The sequence below is a fragment of the Bos javanicus genome, chromosome X (assembly GCF_032452875.1).
Source record: "Bos javanicus breed banteng chromosome X, ARS-OSU_banteng_1.0, whole genome shotgun sequence".
In the NCBI taxonomy this organism is placed as follows: Eukaryota; Metazoa; Chordata; class Mammalia; order Artiodactyla; family Bovidae; genus Bos; species Bos javanicus.
Genome location: NC_083897.1, coordinates 8,180,177 through 8,198,497, shown reverse-complemented (window position 1 = coordinate 8,198,497; position 18,321 = coordinate 8,180,177). Strand labels below are relative to the sequence as shown.

At 34.0% G+C, this 18,321-nt stretch overlaps 1 protein-coding gene across 8 annotated transcripts in view; it reads right to left on the bottom strand.

The window, feature by feature from the left end:
- The window catches only part of STAG2 (STAG2 cohesin complex component), a 133,390-nt gene that overhangs the window by 45,440 nt on the left and 69,629 nt on the right, over positions 1-18,321 (bottom strand). For all 8 annotated transcript variants that reach the window (XM_061409518.1, XM_061409522.1, XM_061409520.1 and 5 more), the window contains exons 6-14: positions 17,263-17,339; positions 15,274-15,478; positions 12,919-13,070; positions 10,340-10,413; positions 9,101-9,224; positions 8,204-8,302; positions 8,031-8,110; positions 3,074-3,181; positions 2,113-2,224 (exon numbers count right to left, since the gene is read on the bottom strand). In XM_061409518.1, the coding sequence (XP_061265502.1) occupies positions 2,113-2,224; positions 3,074-3,181; positions 8,031-8,110; positions 8,204-8,302; positions 9,101-9,224; positions 10,340-10,413; positions 12,919-13,070; positions 15,274-15,478; positions 17,263-17,339 (1,031 nt within the window). The remainder of the gene's footprint in view (positions 1-2,112; positions 2,225-3,073; positions 3,182-8,030; positions 8,111-8,203; positions 8,303-9,100; positions 9,225-10,339; positions 10,414-12,918; positions 13,071-15,273; positions 15,479-17,262; positions 17,340-18,321) is intronic.

Below are 18,321 nucleotides of genomic sequence, written 5' to 3'. Positions count from 1 at the left end.
ACCACACACTTATGGACAATCAATCTTTGACAAATGAGAATAGAATATACAATGGAAAAAAGACAGTCTCTTTAGCAAGTGGTGTTGGGAAAGCTTGACAGCCTCAAGTAAACCAAAGAAGCTAGAACACACCCTCTTTACCACACACAGAAATAAACTCAAAATGGCTTAAAGACTTAAATATAAGGCAGGACAACATAAAACTCCCAGAAGAAAACATTCTCTGACATAAATCATAGCAATGTGTTCTTAGGTCACTCTCTCAAGGCAAAGAAATACAAAAATAAAGAAATGCAACCTATTCAAACTAATAAGCTTTTGCACAGCAAACGAAAGCATAAGCAAAATGAAAATATGACCTAATAACTGGGAGAAAACATTTGCAAACAATGTGATGGACAAGGGCTTAATTGACAGAATATACAAACAACTCATACAACTCAATATCAAAAAAACAAACAATCTAATCAAAAAATGGACAGAAGACCTAAACAGATATTTCTCCAAAAACACACAGGTGGCCAATAGGCACATGTAAAGAAGCTTATCATTGCTAATTATTTGAGAAATGCAAATCAAAACTACAATGAGGCACCACCTCACACTGGTCAGAATGGCCATGTCTACAAATAATAAAAGGCTGAAAGGATGTGGAGAAAAGGGAACCCTCCTACACTGTTGGTGCAGTCAATATGGAAAACAGTATGGAGATTCCTCAAAAAACTAAAAACAGAGTTGCCATATAATTCAGCAATCCCACTCCTGGGCATATATCCAGAGAAAACTATAATTTGAAAAGACGCATGCACCCCTATGTTCATAGCAGCACTATTTTCAATTAGCAAGATATGGAAACAAATTAAATGTCCATCAACACATGAATGGAAGATGTGATATAGGGACTTCCCTAGCAGTTTGGTTGTTAAGATAATAAAATAATGCCATTTGCAACAACATGGATGGACCTAGAGATTAGCATACTAAGCAAAGTCAGAAAGAAAAAGACAAATACCACATGGTATCACTTACATGTAGAATCTAAAATATGATACAAACAAATCTACAAAACAAAAACAGACTTACAGACATAGAGAATAGACTTGTGGTCGCCAAGGCAGAGAAGAGGTGGGGAAGAAAAGAAATTGGTGCTTGGGATTAGCAGATGCAAGCCATTATATATAAGAGGGGTAATAAAGAAAGTTCTAGTACAGCACAGGGAAGTATATTTAATATCCTTTGATAAACCATAATGAAAAAAATGTGAAAAGTATGTATGTGTGTCACTGTATATAAACTGATTCACTTTGCTGAATCAATTATGTTTCAATAAAATTTAAAAAAAAACTTCTCAGCAAAAGAAGGGGTAGGAGGAAACATCCTCAATATAATAAGCAGCTACACAACACCTGTAACTAACAACATAATTAATGCTGAAATACTGGATGCTTTTCCCTTAAGATCAGGAACAATCCAAATCTATCCTCTCTCACCACTTCTATTCAACATTCTACTAAATGTCCTAGCCAGTACAATAAGGCTGGGGAAACTAATGGCAAGAATGTAGGAAAAGAAAAAGTAAAATTATCACTACTTGCAAATGACTTGATTGCATATTACAGAAAATCCTAAGAATTTTAATAAAAACTTACGTTAAAAGTGAATTTAGCAAAACTGCAATATGCAAAAACCAACTGTATTTCTCTATACTAGAAAACAACAATCATCATCACAGGTACCAAATATTGAGAACTAACAAAATGCTAGATCTGTGCTAATAGTTTTATATGGGTTATCTCACTGTTGTCTAAGAAATTGTTATCCACACATTTAGAAGGAAAATGGGCTTAAGAAAGGTTAAGTAACCGAATCAAGGTTATATACATATGAAGTAGAGAAGTCAAATTGGTAATCAGGTCTTTCTAGCTCCAAAATTTATGCTCTTAGCATTACATATAAATCATATTATTTGAGTATCTTACTAACATAAATTGGTATAACTCTATGTTATCCAACACTTACTGTGATATTTGGAAGATTTTAAGATTTACATCATTTTAACCCCATCTCCGAATTGTTCCAACCGGAAGTATAAAATGAACATCATCAACTAACCTCACTTTCCAGAAAGAAAAAAACCAATGTCTTAACAAGGTTGGCATTTGGACCCTGTCGTCCCCTTCTTTTCATCATTCCATCCTCCTCTGGATCTCGACGACTGAAGAGCCTAAGATCAATGCAAAATACTTTTAAAACAAAATATTTCTTAATTAAGAAATTTTAAAAACCTGTCTGGATTCCATCTTTAAGCAACTAACAGAGGAATAAATTGGAGCTGGGTAGGTACAGTACTGTCCAACATTATACCCAAGTAAACCTTTTCCATTTCACACTTGATGGTACTTCTAAATGTTTCTGAATGATTTCTTTTTGAAAATCTTACTGCATGTTATGCAATCATTTCTTTTTACAAAAGTATCACAATAGCTAACCTATACCATTTATGCACATAAATATAAATATTCTTCTCCTTAAAAATGACATTTCTTTTCCTCCTGTCCTTCCTGTACAATTATCCCAAAGTCTGAACTTAGTGGCCTTTTTCTATGGATATCATGGTCATTCTTATAAACAACAAAAAAGTTATCACTGGATAACAATGAATAAAAAATTATAGCATAAATACTTCGTATCATGTACTCTTAATAAACGTGTCACCTCAAATGAGCATTTTAATAAAATCTTACAAAAATATAGTTTAGTCCATATGTTTCCATTTTCTTTAAAACCACTACATGATAGCTGCTGAATATTTTTGGTGATCAGATATTCACACTGCTACTAGCTAATCTGAAGTGTTAAACAGCAATATAAATGAAGAGACTAAAGGATTCTTGTGGTTCTTACATCAAACTGTTATCAAAGTACTTTTATTATATGCAAAAATACATAAAAATAGGCTTAAGACCTGTACTGAATAAATTATTAATAAGTCATATTTATATATATTTTATAACACAATAAATTACTGCCGTTAAGTGACTTTAGAAAATGAACAACAGAAATGCAGATTTACTTTTTGTACAGAAATTCTCCAGCTGCTACTGCTACTGGCCGATGAGCTGAATAAACCAGATGATAGACATTTTCACAATCTTCTGCAGTAAGAACTTCTTCACTACTCCTGAAAACAAATAAGCAATAGCAGTTTTCAAAACAATGCTGTAATTTTAAGTTTACTAGTAGAAAAATTCATACTCATACATTAAAAAATAGTACATTTTCACTCCTAAACTTGTGTTTTAAAAAACAGGTCATTAAGAAGTTGTTTCAAGAAGAAATCAACCTTACTTGATTATCATCTATTAGTAAAAGCATCCTCTGACAAAAGAGCTGAGTATTTTGTGAACACCCAAGATCAGACCTAAAATTAGAGTGAATATCGGGCATAAAGAAATATATACTAAGAGAAATAACCATGCAACAAGTGTGCTAAAGGGAAATGAAGACAAAATAATATAAACTAACACAGAAAATAAAGTAGTGGCACGCTCAGTGTGTGCATGTGTCCTCAGTCATGTTCGACTCTGAAATCTCATGGACTGCAGCCCACCAGGCTCCTCTGTCCATGGGATTCTCCAGGCAAGAATACTGGAGTGGGTTGCCATTTCTTCCTCCAGGGGATCTTCCCAACCCAGGGATCGAACTGGCGTGTCCTGCCTCTGTCTCCTACATTGGCAGGCCGATTCTTTACCATTTGAACCACTTGGAGCTTAGTTAATAATCAAAGAAAACACTTTCCATGTATTTCATGGTAATATTAAGGATACAATTTTACAACGTTAAAATATACTAACACCCCAGTTACCTCACAGTGATGAAGAATAATACTTCATTCACCATGTACTAAACATCATATAAAACAATGCAAAAGAATTTTTCCAAATAATAAAATTTAAGTGCCAAAGATGTTTAATTACAATTTATCATTAAAAAAAAAACTCACTAAAATATAGTGCTTGTTTTATTGATCTTACTTTAAGAGAAGAAAGTAAACCTAACAAATCTTGGTAAATCAAAGTCATTATTAGGCCCATCAACCACAGAATCCCAGGGTAAACCTTGCTGGGTTTTCTAAACCAAGACCCTGTGTTTGAAGTTCTGGCCTCTTTCCCCCTAATATGCTTTTTGCCGCTTTATAACTACACATAAATAAATACACACACATATTGAATCAAATCAAACTACACCAAATTTGAGATATTTCACTAATTTTAACGCATAAGGAATGTCCCTGAAAGTTTCAGTTATTAGGTATATACATGGCTGAATCAACAAAAAAAGGGGTCCACATGGTATTACAGAGGAAGAGGGGAGAAGCTATAGAAATTAGGTAGAGTACTACTATTTTCTTATTTAATTCAGGACAGTTTTATAAACCCAAAGAAAAATGCAATGGTTAAGACTGCTCAAAATCCCTCCAGTTAAATGAATTCTCAGAAAACGTCAGTGTATATAGAGCTACCTTTTTTTTTGACTTTTAATTTTTATTTCATATTGGAATATAGTTGATTTACTATGTATGTTACATTAGTTTCAAGTGTGCAGCAACATGATTTAGTTATACATACACACATATTTATTGTTTTTCAGATTCTTTTTCCCATAAAGGTTATTACCGAGTACTGAGCAAAGTTCCCTGTGCTATACAGTAGGTCCTTATGGATTATCTATTTTATATGTAACAGTGTTAATCTCAACCTACGAATTTAAATTAGGAGGTAGAGCGACCTTCTTTGTAATAACTGCAATGTAGTCCATTTCATATAAATGGGGTTGACAACCACACTCCTCACACAGGACTACTGCAGTAAATGAGATAACCCCTATAAGGAGCTTGTATTAGCTGTTATATATTAACTTAATTCTTCCTCTATTGATATCATCTAGAATATTTCCAATATCCTATTACAAACAGTACTATGTTAGAGACTGAGAACATTTTAAATTTTGGATACCACCAAGCTTTTTTCACCAGGGCTTCCCAGGTGGCTCAGATGGTTAAGTGTCTACCTGCAATGCGGGAGACCCGGGTGCAATCCCTGTGTCAGGAATATCCCCTGGAGAAGGAAATGGCAACCCGCTCCAGTACTCTTGCCTGGAAAATTCCATGGACTGTAGGCTACAGTCCATGGGGACGCAAAGAGTCAGACACAACTGAGAGACTTCACTTTCACAGCTTTCCCCAAAGAGGCTATCCCAATTTATAGTCCCATCAATAAAGTTTATGGGTTTGTTTCTACATAGCTTTATGCAACTAGTGTATTACCAAACACATTAATCTTTGTAAAAAAGTAGGTTAAAAAAGTCTCATTTTAATATACATGTCTCTAAGTATGACCAATAATCTTTTTGCATGTTTAATTTTTTATTTTCTTTTGTGTCAGTGACATGGTTCCTAACTTTTGACTCTTTTACTACTGGGTTTCTGTTCTTTTTACTGATTTATTGAAAGTGACTCCTACAGTGCAAATCTCCTGCCAAGTCTGTCATTTGTTTTCTGAGTGTACATTATGGCACATACATATTTGTAGTTTTTTATGTAGTTAAAATTCAGTAGTTTTTTTAATGTCCAGGTTTTATGCCATTCTCAGAAAGACACTGCCAGTTTACATATAAAATTAAAATGTTTAATCTTCTCCTCAGTTTTCATCTAACACTTTTAATTATTTCATTTATTTACATTTAGACATTTCATCCATCCTGAAATTATTTCTGTATAAGGAATGAAATATGAATCCAATTTAATTTTCCTCCAAATAGAAGCTAAGTGTCATAACATCATTTATTTTGATATAAAACCATCCTTACCCTACACTAGGTTCCTAGATATATTTAAGTTTGTCTCTATACTTTATTCTGTGTCACTCATTTCTGTTTAGACACCACTACCAAAACTTAAAAGTTACTAGGGTGAGGAGAGGGAGAGATAAAATAGGAGTTAGGGATTAACACATACACAGTGATATGTATAAAACAGATAACCAGCAAGGACCTACTACATAAATGTATAACCGAATCACTTTGCTGTACACCTGAAACTAACACAATATAATAAATCAATTACACGTCAATTTTTAAAAATTAGTAATAGTAGTAATAAAGTCAATGTTGTTTTATAATTTTGATTTAAAATCATAGTGGGCAGTCATCTCTCATTAGTTTTTATCAGAATTTTGCTGGCTGATCTTACATGATGACTTTCTCATATGAGTATCAGAATTAGAATGTTGTTAAAAGGCCCTTTGTGACAGGCAATTTGGGATAGACATGTATACACTTCTGTATTTAAAATGGATAACCAACAAAGACCTACTATACAGCAGAGGTAACTCTGCTCAATGTTATGTGGCAGCCTGGATGGGAGGGGAGTTTGGGGAGAAAGGATACATGTATATGTATGGCTGAGTCCCTTCCCTGTTCACCTGAAACTATCACAACACCATTCGTTAAATGGCTATACCCCAATATAAAATAAAAAAATAAAATAAAAAGCAACTATCTGGATCATGTTAACAACCCAAATGTCCACTGATGGATGAATATATAAAATGTGGTATACTGAGTGTCAAAAAGGAATGAAATTCTGATATATAACAACATGGATGAACCCTGAAGACATCATGCTAAGTAAAACACGCCTGATATAAAAGGTCAAATATTACATACTTTCAGTTATATGAGGTACCTAAAATAGTCAAATTCAGAGATGAAAAGTAGACAATATGATGCAAAATCATACTGTGCAGTCCTTTACAGAGTATCAGTATGAAATGATAAAAAACACTCTGGAGATGGATAATGGTGATGGTGGCTGCACAACAATATGAATGTACTTAATTCCACTGATCTGTACACTGAAATGTGTAAATGGTAAATCTTATGTTACATATATCACCACAATCTTTTTAAAAAGGGGAAAATTGAATTGCATCAATCCTACATTTTAACATAATATGTTTTAAATTCAGATTGTTTACAGAGAAGTTTCAGTAATATATTTCTAAAAGTGTGACAAAATACAATACACATAATTTAACACACTCGAGTGTTTAACTTAATTTCAAGAGCATCTAAAGACAGTAAAATTGAAAGAAAACTAGTCAAGAATGCAAACACATGAATTCCCAGCTCAGTTAGAATATTCTACTTCAATGGTCCTCTCTTCCTATCTTCTCAACTTTACATGAGAAAACTAAACTTCTTGCTGTAAAACTCCAGGTTATTGAAATCTCAGTTCAGTTCAGTTTAGTCACTCAGTTGTGTCCGACTCTTTGCGACCCCAAGAATCGCAGCACACCAGGCCTCCCTGTCCATTACCAACTCCCGGAGTTCACTCAGACTCACGTCCATCAAGTCAGTGATGCCATCCAACCATCTCATCCTCTGTCGTCCCCTTCTCCTCCTGCCCCCAATCCCTCCCAGCATCAGAGTCTTTTCCAATGAGTCAACTCTTCGCATGAGGTGGCCAAAGTACTGGAGTTTCAGCTTTAGCATCAGTCCTTCCAAAGAAATCCCAGGGCTGATCTCCTTCAGAATGGACTGGTTGGATCTCCCTGCAGTCCAAGGGACTCTCAAGAGTCTTCTCCAACACCACAGTTCAAAAGCATCAATTCTTCGGCGCTCAGCCTTCTTCACAGTCCAACTCTCACATCCATAAATGACCACAGGAAAAACCATAGCCTTGACTAGACGGACCTTTGTTGGCAAAGTAATGTCTCTGCTTTTGAATATGCTATCTAGGTTGGTCATAACTTTCCTTCCAAGGAGTAAGCGTCTTTTAATTTCATGGCTGCAGTCACCATCTGCAGAGATTTTGAAGCCCAAAAAAATAAAGTCTGACACTGTTTCCCCATCTATTTCCCATGAAGTGATGGGACCGGATGCCATGACGTAGATAAATTTAAACCAAGTACACTAATGTATTTTTAAGATATGTAGACATTAGCAATATGCAGTAAATACATACTTACTGTAAAACAAGAGTGAGTAATTTTATTGCTTGTACTGCAACATCATATTCTTTGTCAAGGGTCATAGAAACAATTCTATCCTAAGGATGAAAAAAAAATATTCTTAAAGGGAAACCAAGAGAAAAATACTTGAAAATAACAGGTAAATGTTAAATACTTAGAGTAATACTAACCTTGAACCGACTGGTAAATAGCTCCAGTTTGGAATTAAGTTCCTTGTTATAATAAAGCCCTTGTAGAGCAGTGAGACATTTGAGTCTTACCTCACCTTGCTGAATTAAATGAGAGGAGAAAATGCATTAAAACTTTGCATATTTTCAACCTGAGCACACAAGATATATACCACATCTTCTACTTTAAATATGTTCTATACTATGGTATTTCTTCAGAAACTCTCATCCTTGACAATGCAAAAATAGGAATCAATATATACGTTTTAGACTAAATACCTTTGGGTTACTATTACTGTAGGTCAAATGAAAATATTTTGAAAATTTGTTCAGAGCAATGTTATTGGGAAAGATGACAGTAGCATATTTCACAGTAAGTTTTCCTTTATAGAAGATAATATTTGTAAGGGATATATACAAAGATCAAGGCTAGGTGAAGAGACAGCCTAAGGGAAAGGCAGATCAATTAAAAAAAATTAAAAAGGTTAGAGGCCAAGTGATAATTTATAATCTGGCTAAGATACATGTTCATCAATAGAATCAAAATTAAAGAAATTTAAGTATATGTATATATGTAGCACTTATATATTAACAGAGTAAGAATTCTTCTTACTATTCTTAAGAAATGTCTTACCACTACCACCATCACCTACGTGATCCTGTTGTTTCAGTACAAAAATTGTTTCATGATCAAAGGCTAAATCAGTGCCCAAGATTCAAAAATCTAGGGTACTTTATGTGATAGAGACCATATATTCATGAACAGATAGAGAAGAATAAAGGAGAGAAGCCTACAGGAATGTGCTCCCAGTTACACGTATATGCAGATAATTCACTATGAATGACAGTAGCACATAGCTATGCTTATGTGTAGAAAGAAAAGCACTATATATATCTTACCTTATCATGCATAGTCCAACCAACATATTTTAAATAACTGTCATTAAGAAAGGCATCACTATACATTTTCATCCAAATGCCAATTTCTTCAATGCAAATAGCTCGGATTTCAGCTATTGCATCACTGCATGGAAGAAAGAAAATTATGCATGTTAGTATCAGTATACCACAGGACTTGTGGATTCTTTATGCAACGCCAATACTTGATACCTACTATGAACATACCACTACCTTAAGTATTACTGGGGATTTACAAGAAGAATTGAAGCATTTGCCCAAAGCTTACAGTCTAGTTGTCGAAGTACAATTATCACTAAATAAATATTTAAAGTTCAATAAACCTACAAACAAAATCCAACTCCCACCTTCTCTATCATGTCATACCCCAGCCTTTATTCACACCTGCTGGGCACGGTGTATTCAGAAGACAGTCGGAACATTAGTCTGGTTACAGTGTATTTTCCAGGTGAGAATTAGTTACACCTAATATTGAGGCCAAGCTCAATTTGGATTTGAACATCATATAAATTATTCTGAATTCATCCTGTAGGTACTGGTAAGTCATTCAACGCTTTTGAGTAGAGGAATGATTCAACAAAAGAACGTTTTAAGACAACTGCAATAATCTCTAGAATGATGAAGGAATAGACTAAAGTAATGGTGACAGTAGAAATAAAAAGGTAAGAATGGACAAAAGGATATTACAAAGCAAGTATTAACCTGATTTAGTAACTGCCAAATTAAGAAAATGACAAAGTTAAATAAAAATGCCACCAATATTTAAAGAACAGGTTACTGCAGAAATGGTGGCAAGACTACCTATTTCTTTCTTCTGCTCATTCAAAATAAGGGCAACAACTCACTTAAATCTACTCAAATTTTCCCACTGATATTCAAATCGAAGAGGAAAGAATCAGGAATCAAAATGTACAGTCTCGGCTAACACAGTACATCCAAAAGCAATTAAGTGTTCTGTACCCTCACTCCTAGTAACAGTAGTAGCTTCCATTTTCTGGGCATCTACAAGTCGAGCACAACATTCCCCCATTTTTCAGATAGAAAATAAAGTTCAGAGCAGTTAAGTAACTTGTCTTGAGTGTCCCAATCAGTGGAAGACCTTAGATTCTAACACTGATCTTACTCTTAACACTGTTACCACTAAATTTATATTGCCTAAACCACTAAATAACCAAACTTGAAGAGAATAAGAGTTACATAGAAAAAACTGTCCTGACTTACCGGTATCTATGTACAAACACTCCCTTAAATATTGCATTCATCATATTTTCTATTTCATCTTGATTTTCTTGAAGCTGAAAAGAACACATCATTGCTTTGCAATTATAATAGAAAACAACCAAAAGAACTTGTAAAAGTTGGTACAAACACAAATGTATGTTTCTCCAGAGTTTTGATATTTTCATGCAATTTTTAATTTCACTAAATGAAAAGTGTCCACATAGAAAAACTAAAAGCTGTTGCATAAAAGGTAGCTAAACTCCCTTGATACCTGGAATATTTCTACATTGTTGTTAATGTCATTGCTAATGTTTAGCTGGTTGACTAATTTTTTCAGATGGTCACATATTTCTATTGTATAAATGTATGTAAAGAAATCTTTTAAGTAGTTTATTATACTAGTGAGTATAGTGAAGTCGCTCAGTCGTGTCCGACTCTCTGCGACTCCGTGGAATGTAGCCTACCAGGCTTCTCCGTCCATGGTATTCTCCAGGCAAGAATACTGGAGTGGGTTACCATTTCCTTCTCCAGGGGATCTTCCTGACCCAGGGATCAAACCCGGGTCTCCCGCATTAGAGGCAGACGCTTTAACCTCTGAGCCACCAGGGAAGCCCATTTTATTATATTACTTATCTATTAAATAACATTTATGTTCATATAAAAAAATAACAATGCTTCATTATCCTGGTCTTTAGCATCTGAAAATTAACTCATGTTATCTACTGCCTAATCAAAGAACAAAACAGTTTGAGTAAAATGCCTTGGCAAAAAATTTGTCTTCTTGCTAAATATTTTTAAGGGAAACAAGGCTCACTTGAAATAATCAACTAAACATTTCAAATCTTGGATGACTTATTTACTTCCATATATTTTCAATTCAGAGCTTTAGAGTTAAGAGAAAATTGATTCAGAGCTTCAGAATTACAAGAAAAATCTTTCACACTCTAAGTATCAATTAGCTTTCAGAATTATGTTCTGGGTTTTCATAAAACACTTTTTTTCTTTTCACAAGTGTAATCTCACATTTCCAAATAATGCGAACAGGGCACGTACTTGTATTCATTAGCACAATCAAAGGCACAGGAGGGCTTTCAACATGTTTAAAAACTCAACCCAACCTAGAAGTATTAATATCTTATGTGATAGAAGAATTTTAAACTCAAAACTCTTTTATATCCATTCATTCTATGTTCAGAATAAGGCCATAATTTTATACATTATGTTCAGCTAATAAAGCATCCAATGCAATTTATTAACTAAATTAAAGGGCAAAAGGTCAATTCATTTGAACTACAGTTAATCCTTGAACAATGTAGGGGTTAGGGTTGCTGACCCTCTGCACAGTTGAAAATCTAAGTAAAACCTATAGGTGGCCCTCTGTATATGCAGTTTCACTGTATCCACGGTTTCTGCACATACAAGGTTTCACAACCAAAGATTCAACCAACCATGGATCATATAAGAACTGTACTATTTACTACTGAAAAAAAAAATCCATGTGTAAATGGATCTGCACAGTTCAAACATATGTTGTTCATGGTTCAAATGTTTACGAAAAAGAAAAATTTAGGCATGGGGGAAATGTGGGCAAGATTTTTCTGGCTTTTCTTGGGCAAGGGGCACTTTTAAAAGTTATTGGCTATCTCAGAAATGACCAGCTTTTAAATTATAGTTACTACACTCACCCCCACAAAATGTCAGAATCAAGTAATTTATGGAATACCATGGCAAATATCCCATGGCAAATATTTTAGCTCAACTACATTAGCAATGTTTTTGAAACATCAGACTTTGCCTATTCAAAATAAAAATAAACATTCCCAATATCAGATAGCAAAATATTATATTACCAATGAAGAAGGAATTTAAATAAAAAAACACAACATCGAGGGAATCCCCTAGTGGTACAGTAGTTAGTACTCAGCACTTTCACTGCTGGGGCCTGGGTTCAATCCCTGTCCGAAAACTAAGATCCCACATGCTGCATGGCATGGCCAAAAAAAAAAAACAAAAAAACCCCAATACCAAAAATTTTATTAATTACTTTTTAGCATAGAACTGAAAAAACATTTTCCTCATTCAAAGTTGAATTTGGTGGTCAGTCATTAATGTTACACAAGGGTCTCTTACACTACACACACAAAACATACACACACACACACCCCAAAAACATGGATTATGACACCATAAATAGCTTATCCCTATTTTTCAAAGGGATTTTACATAAGTGAAACCTCATTTGATCCCGACAATAAATTGAGGGTAGAGTTAGGAGATAGAATTTCACAGTAGACATGAATAACAATAAAGCATAAGACAACTTGTCAGACTGGCCCAGGACTCCTTACTTGAACAGTTCAACTCTTAATCCTAGTCCACACAGAAAGGAAATATATACAGAAGGTACTCTTGGCATGGACAGTCAATAAAAATAAGTTAGATGTATAAACAACTTTAAACATATTGTTTAAATTTTTCAAAAAATTTTATCTGATGAACTAGAAAAGTTATATATCATAATTAATGGTGACTAAGTTGGTCACACATTAACAGCTTAAATATTCAATACAAGAGTGTACCTCTTTCCGCTTCTGTAGCAGGAGTTCTAGCCTCTCATTGGCTCGTTTTCCAATCATTTTATTCCGTTCTGCCTCATACTGTCTTTGTGTATTATCCATATTAATGCTAAGATTTAGTGCCACATTCACCAAAGCTGTCATCAACTTCATAGCTATTTTTAAATGGAAAATGTTGAAATTAGTCTCACAGAAAAATTTACAAGTTATGATCTACTTAAGAAAAATTAAAAACAAGATGGGCTGTTCCACTTCTAATAGAAAAATACAGCTGCTACAAATGACAATAATAGTACAACAACAGCTAATGTGTATCGAATACTTACTATATGTCAGTCAGTTACCTATGTTAAGTATTTCTCGGATTAACTCCTAATCCTTACAACAGCCCTCAAATTAAATATTATTCTCATTTCATTCATGAAGAATCTTAAGTTCAGGGAGCTTAAGAAATCTGCCTCAAACTACACAATTCATGTACATAGTTAAAACAAGATTCAAAACTAGATAATATTACTCTAGACTATGCTCACTATTCAATGATAGGTCCCCTACAATGACCTTTTCAAGAGATCATGATTTACCTTCTAAATAAATTTTGACTAATACAGCAGTCATTTAGCTATCTAGCAACCAAAGGGGGAGGGAACGTAAGTGCTTTTTATCAAAGTACAGTGTGTAGAAATGTTGGACAGTTTTATCAGTATTTGATTTCCTTTAATTTTACTCTTATTATATATCATCATAAAGACAATGATGCAATTATGAAAGACAGATCAAGATAAAAAGGCAAAAGTACAGAGTAAAATGTCACTCAATGAAGTGCTTTGTATCAGAGTTTCTCCAGATCTCCACCTTGTTATTGAACTCTTGCTACTGAGACAGAACTCACTGCCTGTGATTTCAAACTTATTAATTGAAATATCTGAACATATTATGCTTTTTTTTCAGCTTAGGTCAGACTACTTCTCAAGCCTGATTCACTGCATGACAGACCACCACAAAACTAAACCTTAATTTCTGGCTACTAGCTCTCTTTAAACGGAGAAGGCAATGGCACCCCACTCCAGTACTCTTGCCTGGAAAATCCCATGGATGGAGGAGCCTGGTAGGCTTCAGTCCATGGGGTCGCTAGGAGTCGGACACGACTGAGTGACTTCACTTTCACTTTTCACTTTCATGCACTGGAGAAGGAAATGGCAACCCACTCCAGTGTTCTTGCCTGGAGAATCCCAGGGACGGGGGGAGCCTGGTGGGCTGCTGTCTATGGGGTGGCACAGAGTCGGACACGACAGAAGTGACTTAGCAGCAGCAGCAGCTCTCTTTAAAAGAGATTCCCAATCTTCTGCTCTGAGCTATTGTATACCCTCAGCAAACCATTTTCTCATTCTGATCTAAAATTATTCACCTTGCCCATTATATGTTTTTAATTTACTTTAACCATTCAAGTTCTTAAAATCAAAGCTACCTAAGTACACAGATCAATCACATTCATAATTTGTGACCTCAAATCTAAAAACCTACAGGGAGACTGTCTGCATTTTTTTTAATGGAGGGCTGAGCAAAAGAACATCTTTAATCACAGCTTTAATTCTTTAGGGAAATACTCTAAAGGAAAAATATCCCCACATTTAGAGAATGAAAAATTTTTGTAGAAATCAAAATATTCTATCATTAATGCATAGAATACTTAACAATTAATGCCTGGTCAATTTACTCATACTCAAATTAAAAGGCACATATTCAATAATGGTATATGAACAATTTTACCTTTAGCACAAAAGAGAAACGGGGACATTTTATCAACATCAACATCAAAAATCACTGTTCTAGAATTAATCATGTGAGCCTTAAAAATATAACTTATTTCATGTAAAAATCAGAGAAACTGACTCAGCCTAAAGTTACTCAGAAGCATAAGAAAAACCAACTTTTTTGATGTGGTTAAATAAGCATCATCCTATAGGGACAATCTTACTGGGACTATGCTAGTAGTGACTATGCACACAGGTCATTTAGAACTACATATCCAAAATCACCGCTCCCCAAATTTGATGTCAATACCTTCCCTGATAAAACATATTTCAAGACCAAACAGATTACTATGCCACAGAAAGGGAGAAGAGGTAGATAGGAATCAAGTAGGTTTAACACAAGAAAATTATAGTATGTCTTCAGAGAACCAAACTATCATTCCATTCTCCATAATTCATGGGAGTTGGAGGAAAGGGGAGAATGTGCTCTTAGGGGCTATTTAATAAATAAAATTAATTTGTCACCATAATGTCATTCCTTTTAATGAAAACCATTTTCATCTCTAACCTAAGAAAATGCAAACAAAGATTTCTAAATACTGACCTGCCAGGGTGCTTGTATGTCGAAATGCTCTGACTTGTGAGTCAGACAATCCTGTAAGAAGTGAAATGACTGTATCCATCATGTACTCATCGTATATGATACTATATTGACACTGCCGTACTAATACGCCAATGAATTCACAGAAACTGGATTTGAACTTCTTCCACTGAGGACCAGCCATGGTAAGTGGATAATCTCCACTATCCTAAAATAGAAATTTTAAACAGCAATTTCACTTAAAACCCATAATTCAATAAACTTGTTTTTGAAATACTCTAGGCAGAAGCTGAAAAGACTCCTTTATCTCATCTTCTATAATAAATCCTCAAAAGTAGGCAGAAGAATAATATGCAAAGGTAGAGATACCTTTGAACACATCTGGTCTTTTATTTAAGATAAAAATGGATAGTCTGAATTCACTCCAACCAATGAAAATATATACTAATTACATACCAAAATAAAAAGCCTCTCCCATCAAATAAAACTTTATTCTGATAAGCAAAGATATAGTCACTGAATTTCTTTAAAACAAAACTGAGCAAAAATCAAACCAAAGTTGCCTGTTTTAATGATTCAACATGATGAAATCATATTCTCAGCCAGTCTAATAGATTCATGTATGACTTATAAACAATCAAAGGATTACAATGTATGTTTTTATTAGCTTCAGGATATCAAATACTCGGCAGATGTAAACAATAACTTTTTTTAAGTGAAAACAAGCTAGAATGACCTGTAAAGACAGGTACTCAAGTATTCCTATGTATAATATGGGGCATTCACCAACAAAGATACACTGAGGTCCTCCATAAATCATTAAAAACAAACAAGTCTTAAGAATAAACGCAGAGACCAATACTACATAGAAATTTCCGACAAGAATGTCCTAAGGTCATTATGGTTTAGTAAATTTTTTAACAATTAAATTTTGTCATTAGAGCCATATATTTTAAAAAATTTTAAGTAAAGCCATACACAAGTTGAACTATGTCTCATCTGAAAATAAGATCCCAATACTCCACAAAAAGGTTTTCTTCTATTTTCTGATTGGCTCATTTAAGCACTATACTGAAAAGGTAGCATCTTAACTGTTGTTAGCAACTTGGTTTGCTGGTATTTTCAAATCTTATTTCAGGTATCTTATTTCAAATAGCTACTGAGAACAAAGTTCTCACTAAAACATTTAACACCATTCCTCATAATTACATCTCAACAACTTAGAGACTGATTAATAGCACTTAGTGATCATCAAAACCATTTTAACAATTCTTATCTTTCAGAAAAATAGTTGAAAGCTCCTTCATCTGAATAAGGTAAAAAAAAAAAAACAAAACATAAAACTCAAATGAGAAAGGCTTTCTAATTAAAAATTCACAATGAAAAGTTTTGAAGAGTAAAAACTACTGGGGCTTGAATACAGATGTGAACAAAACAAACAAAAATCCCTGCCTTGACGGAGTTTATATTACAGTAAATCTAAATATGTCTTTATTGGCAATAATACTTCAAAGACATCACTATGATAATCAACTAAGGTCTAAGCTACTATTTATTATGTATTTGTATTGTTCTTGTTATTCACATGTGAAACATAAATAAGACTTTAAACAATAAAATATACCTGCATGCATTTATCTTTGCCTGAGCTTACACATGCTCATGGGCACTTAATTTTATTCTCGGTTGAAATTTTAATTTTTTAACAAAAGAGCTAACATTTAGTTCTTACTATGTGCCAGACATTGTAAAATGCTAAGGAAGTTTTCAAACATTGCATTCAGTTTTCTTAAGAGCCCTTTAAGTATTTGTAGCTCCATTTTACAGATGATGAAACTTACGCTAAGACAACAATTTGCCCAAGGTCACATGGCCATCATTTAACTGGATTTCTACTACCAAAGCTTTTATCTACAACACTAATATTCAAAATTTTATATTCTGAAGATCAAGGTACATAAAATTATCACAATATTTAGGGTATTAACTTACCTCATCAAACTCTTCAGTCATTTTTCGAATTATTTCAGAGTTCTGCATATGTCTAAACATTTCTGCTGTGACAACACCTGAAATTTCCAAGAGTAAGAAGTTAATACATGGTAAATAAAAAAATAGAGAACTTCTAAGTCCATCTCTAACACTAATATGTCTACAGTCACACAATAAGGTATACTTCTATATCACGTGATCTTCACCATGATACTCAATCCTATAAAGCACAAACACCATTCTCAACATATATAAGAAAACAGACCCACACTTCTGACAGGTATCTTTTCTTTCTTTTCATGGAACAATCAGCCTTAGCCATTTCTACCTAACTCACTTTACTCACTCCTAGAATATGTATATTCGCTAAATTCTTTAATATAAAACATATGTCATCAATAATGAGGCAGCCATCTAGGATAACATTTGAAGCCCTGAGGATGAACCTGAAGAAAATAAGGGAAAGAGTAATAGGAAGAATTCACTTTGGGCAGATTTCTTTATTAAGCACAACTGTACATAAGGCAACTGTGTCCCACCATCCACCTCAAAGGACTTCAAATAAACAAAAGTAGTAAGTTGTAGTTCCTGCTCATCCAGAAGTCTGTAACCTAGTTGTAAGTTTAAACAAAGAATAATGGGGTGGGGGGGTTGGCAGGGATAAAGTATTAAAGGTAGTACATAATAAATGCCCTAATGAGTGGAAAAACCAAGATAGGCTAAAAAAAAGAAAAGAAAAGAAAAGAATTAAGATTTGAGTAAGTAGGTGTTTCACAGAGAAGGAATCTTATAGTGGACATTTCCTTTTAAAGGAGGATGGGATAGGAGGGGAGAAAGGATACACATTACAAGTAGTAGTATAACTGTATCACTTTGTTGTATACCTGAAATTAACACAACACTGTTAATCAAGTATTAATATGTTTCAAAAATAAAAGACAAGTGTAAAAGTTAGCCAGGTATATGTCAAATATCAGAAAAGGAATTTCTAGGGAAAAAGTATGAGTAGGAGACAATGCAAGAAGTCATACATGAATTTTCATTGATAGGGTGTCACCA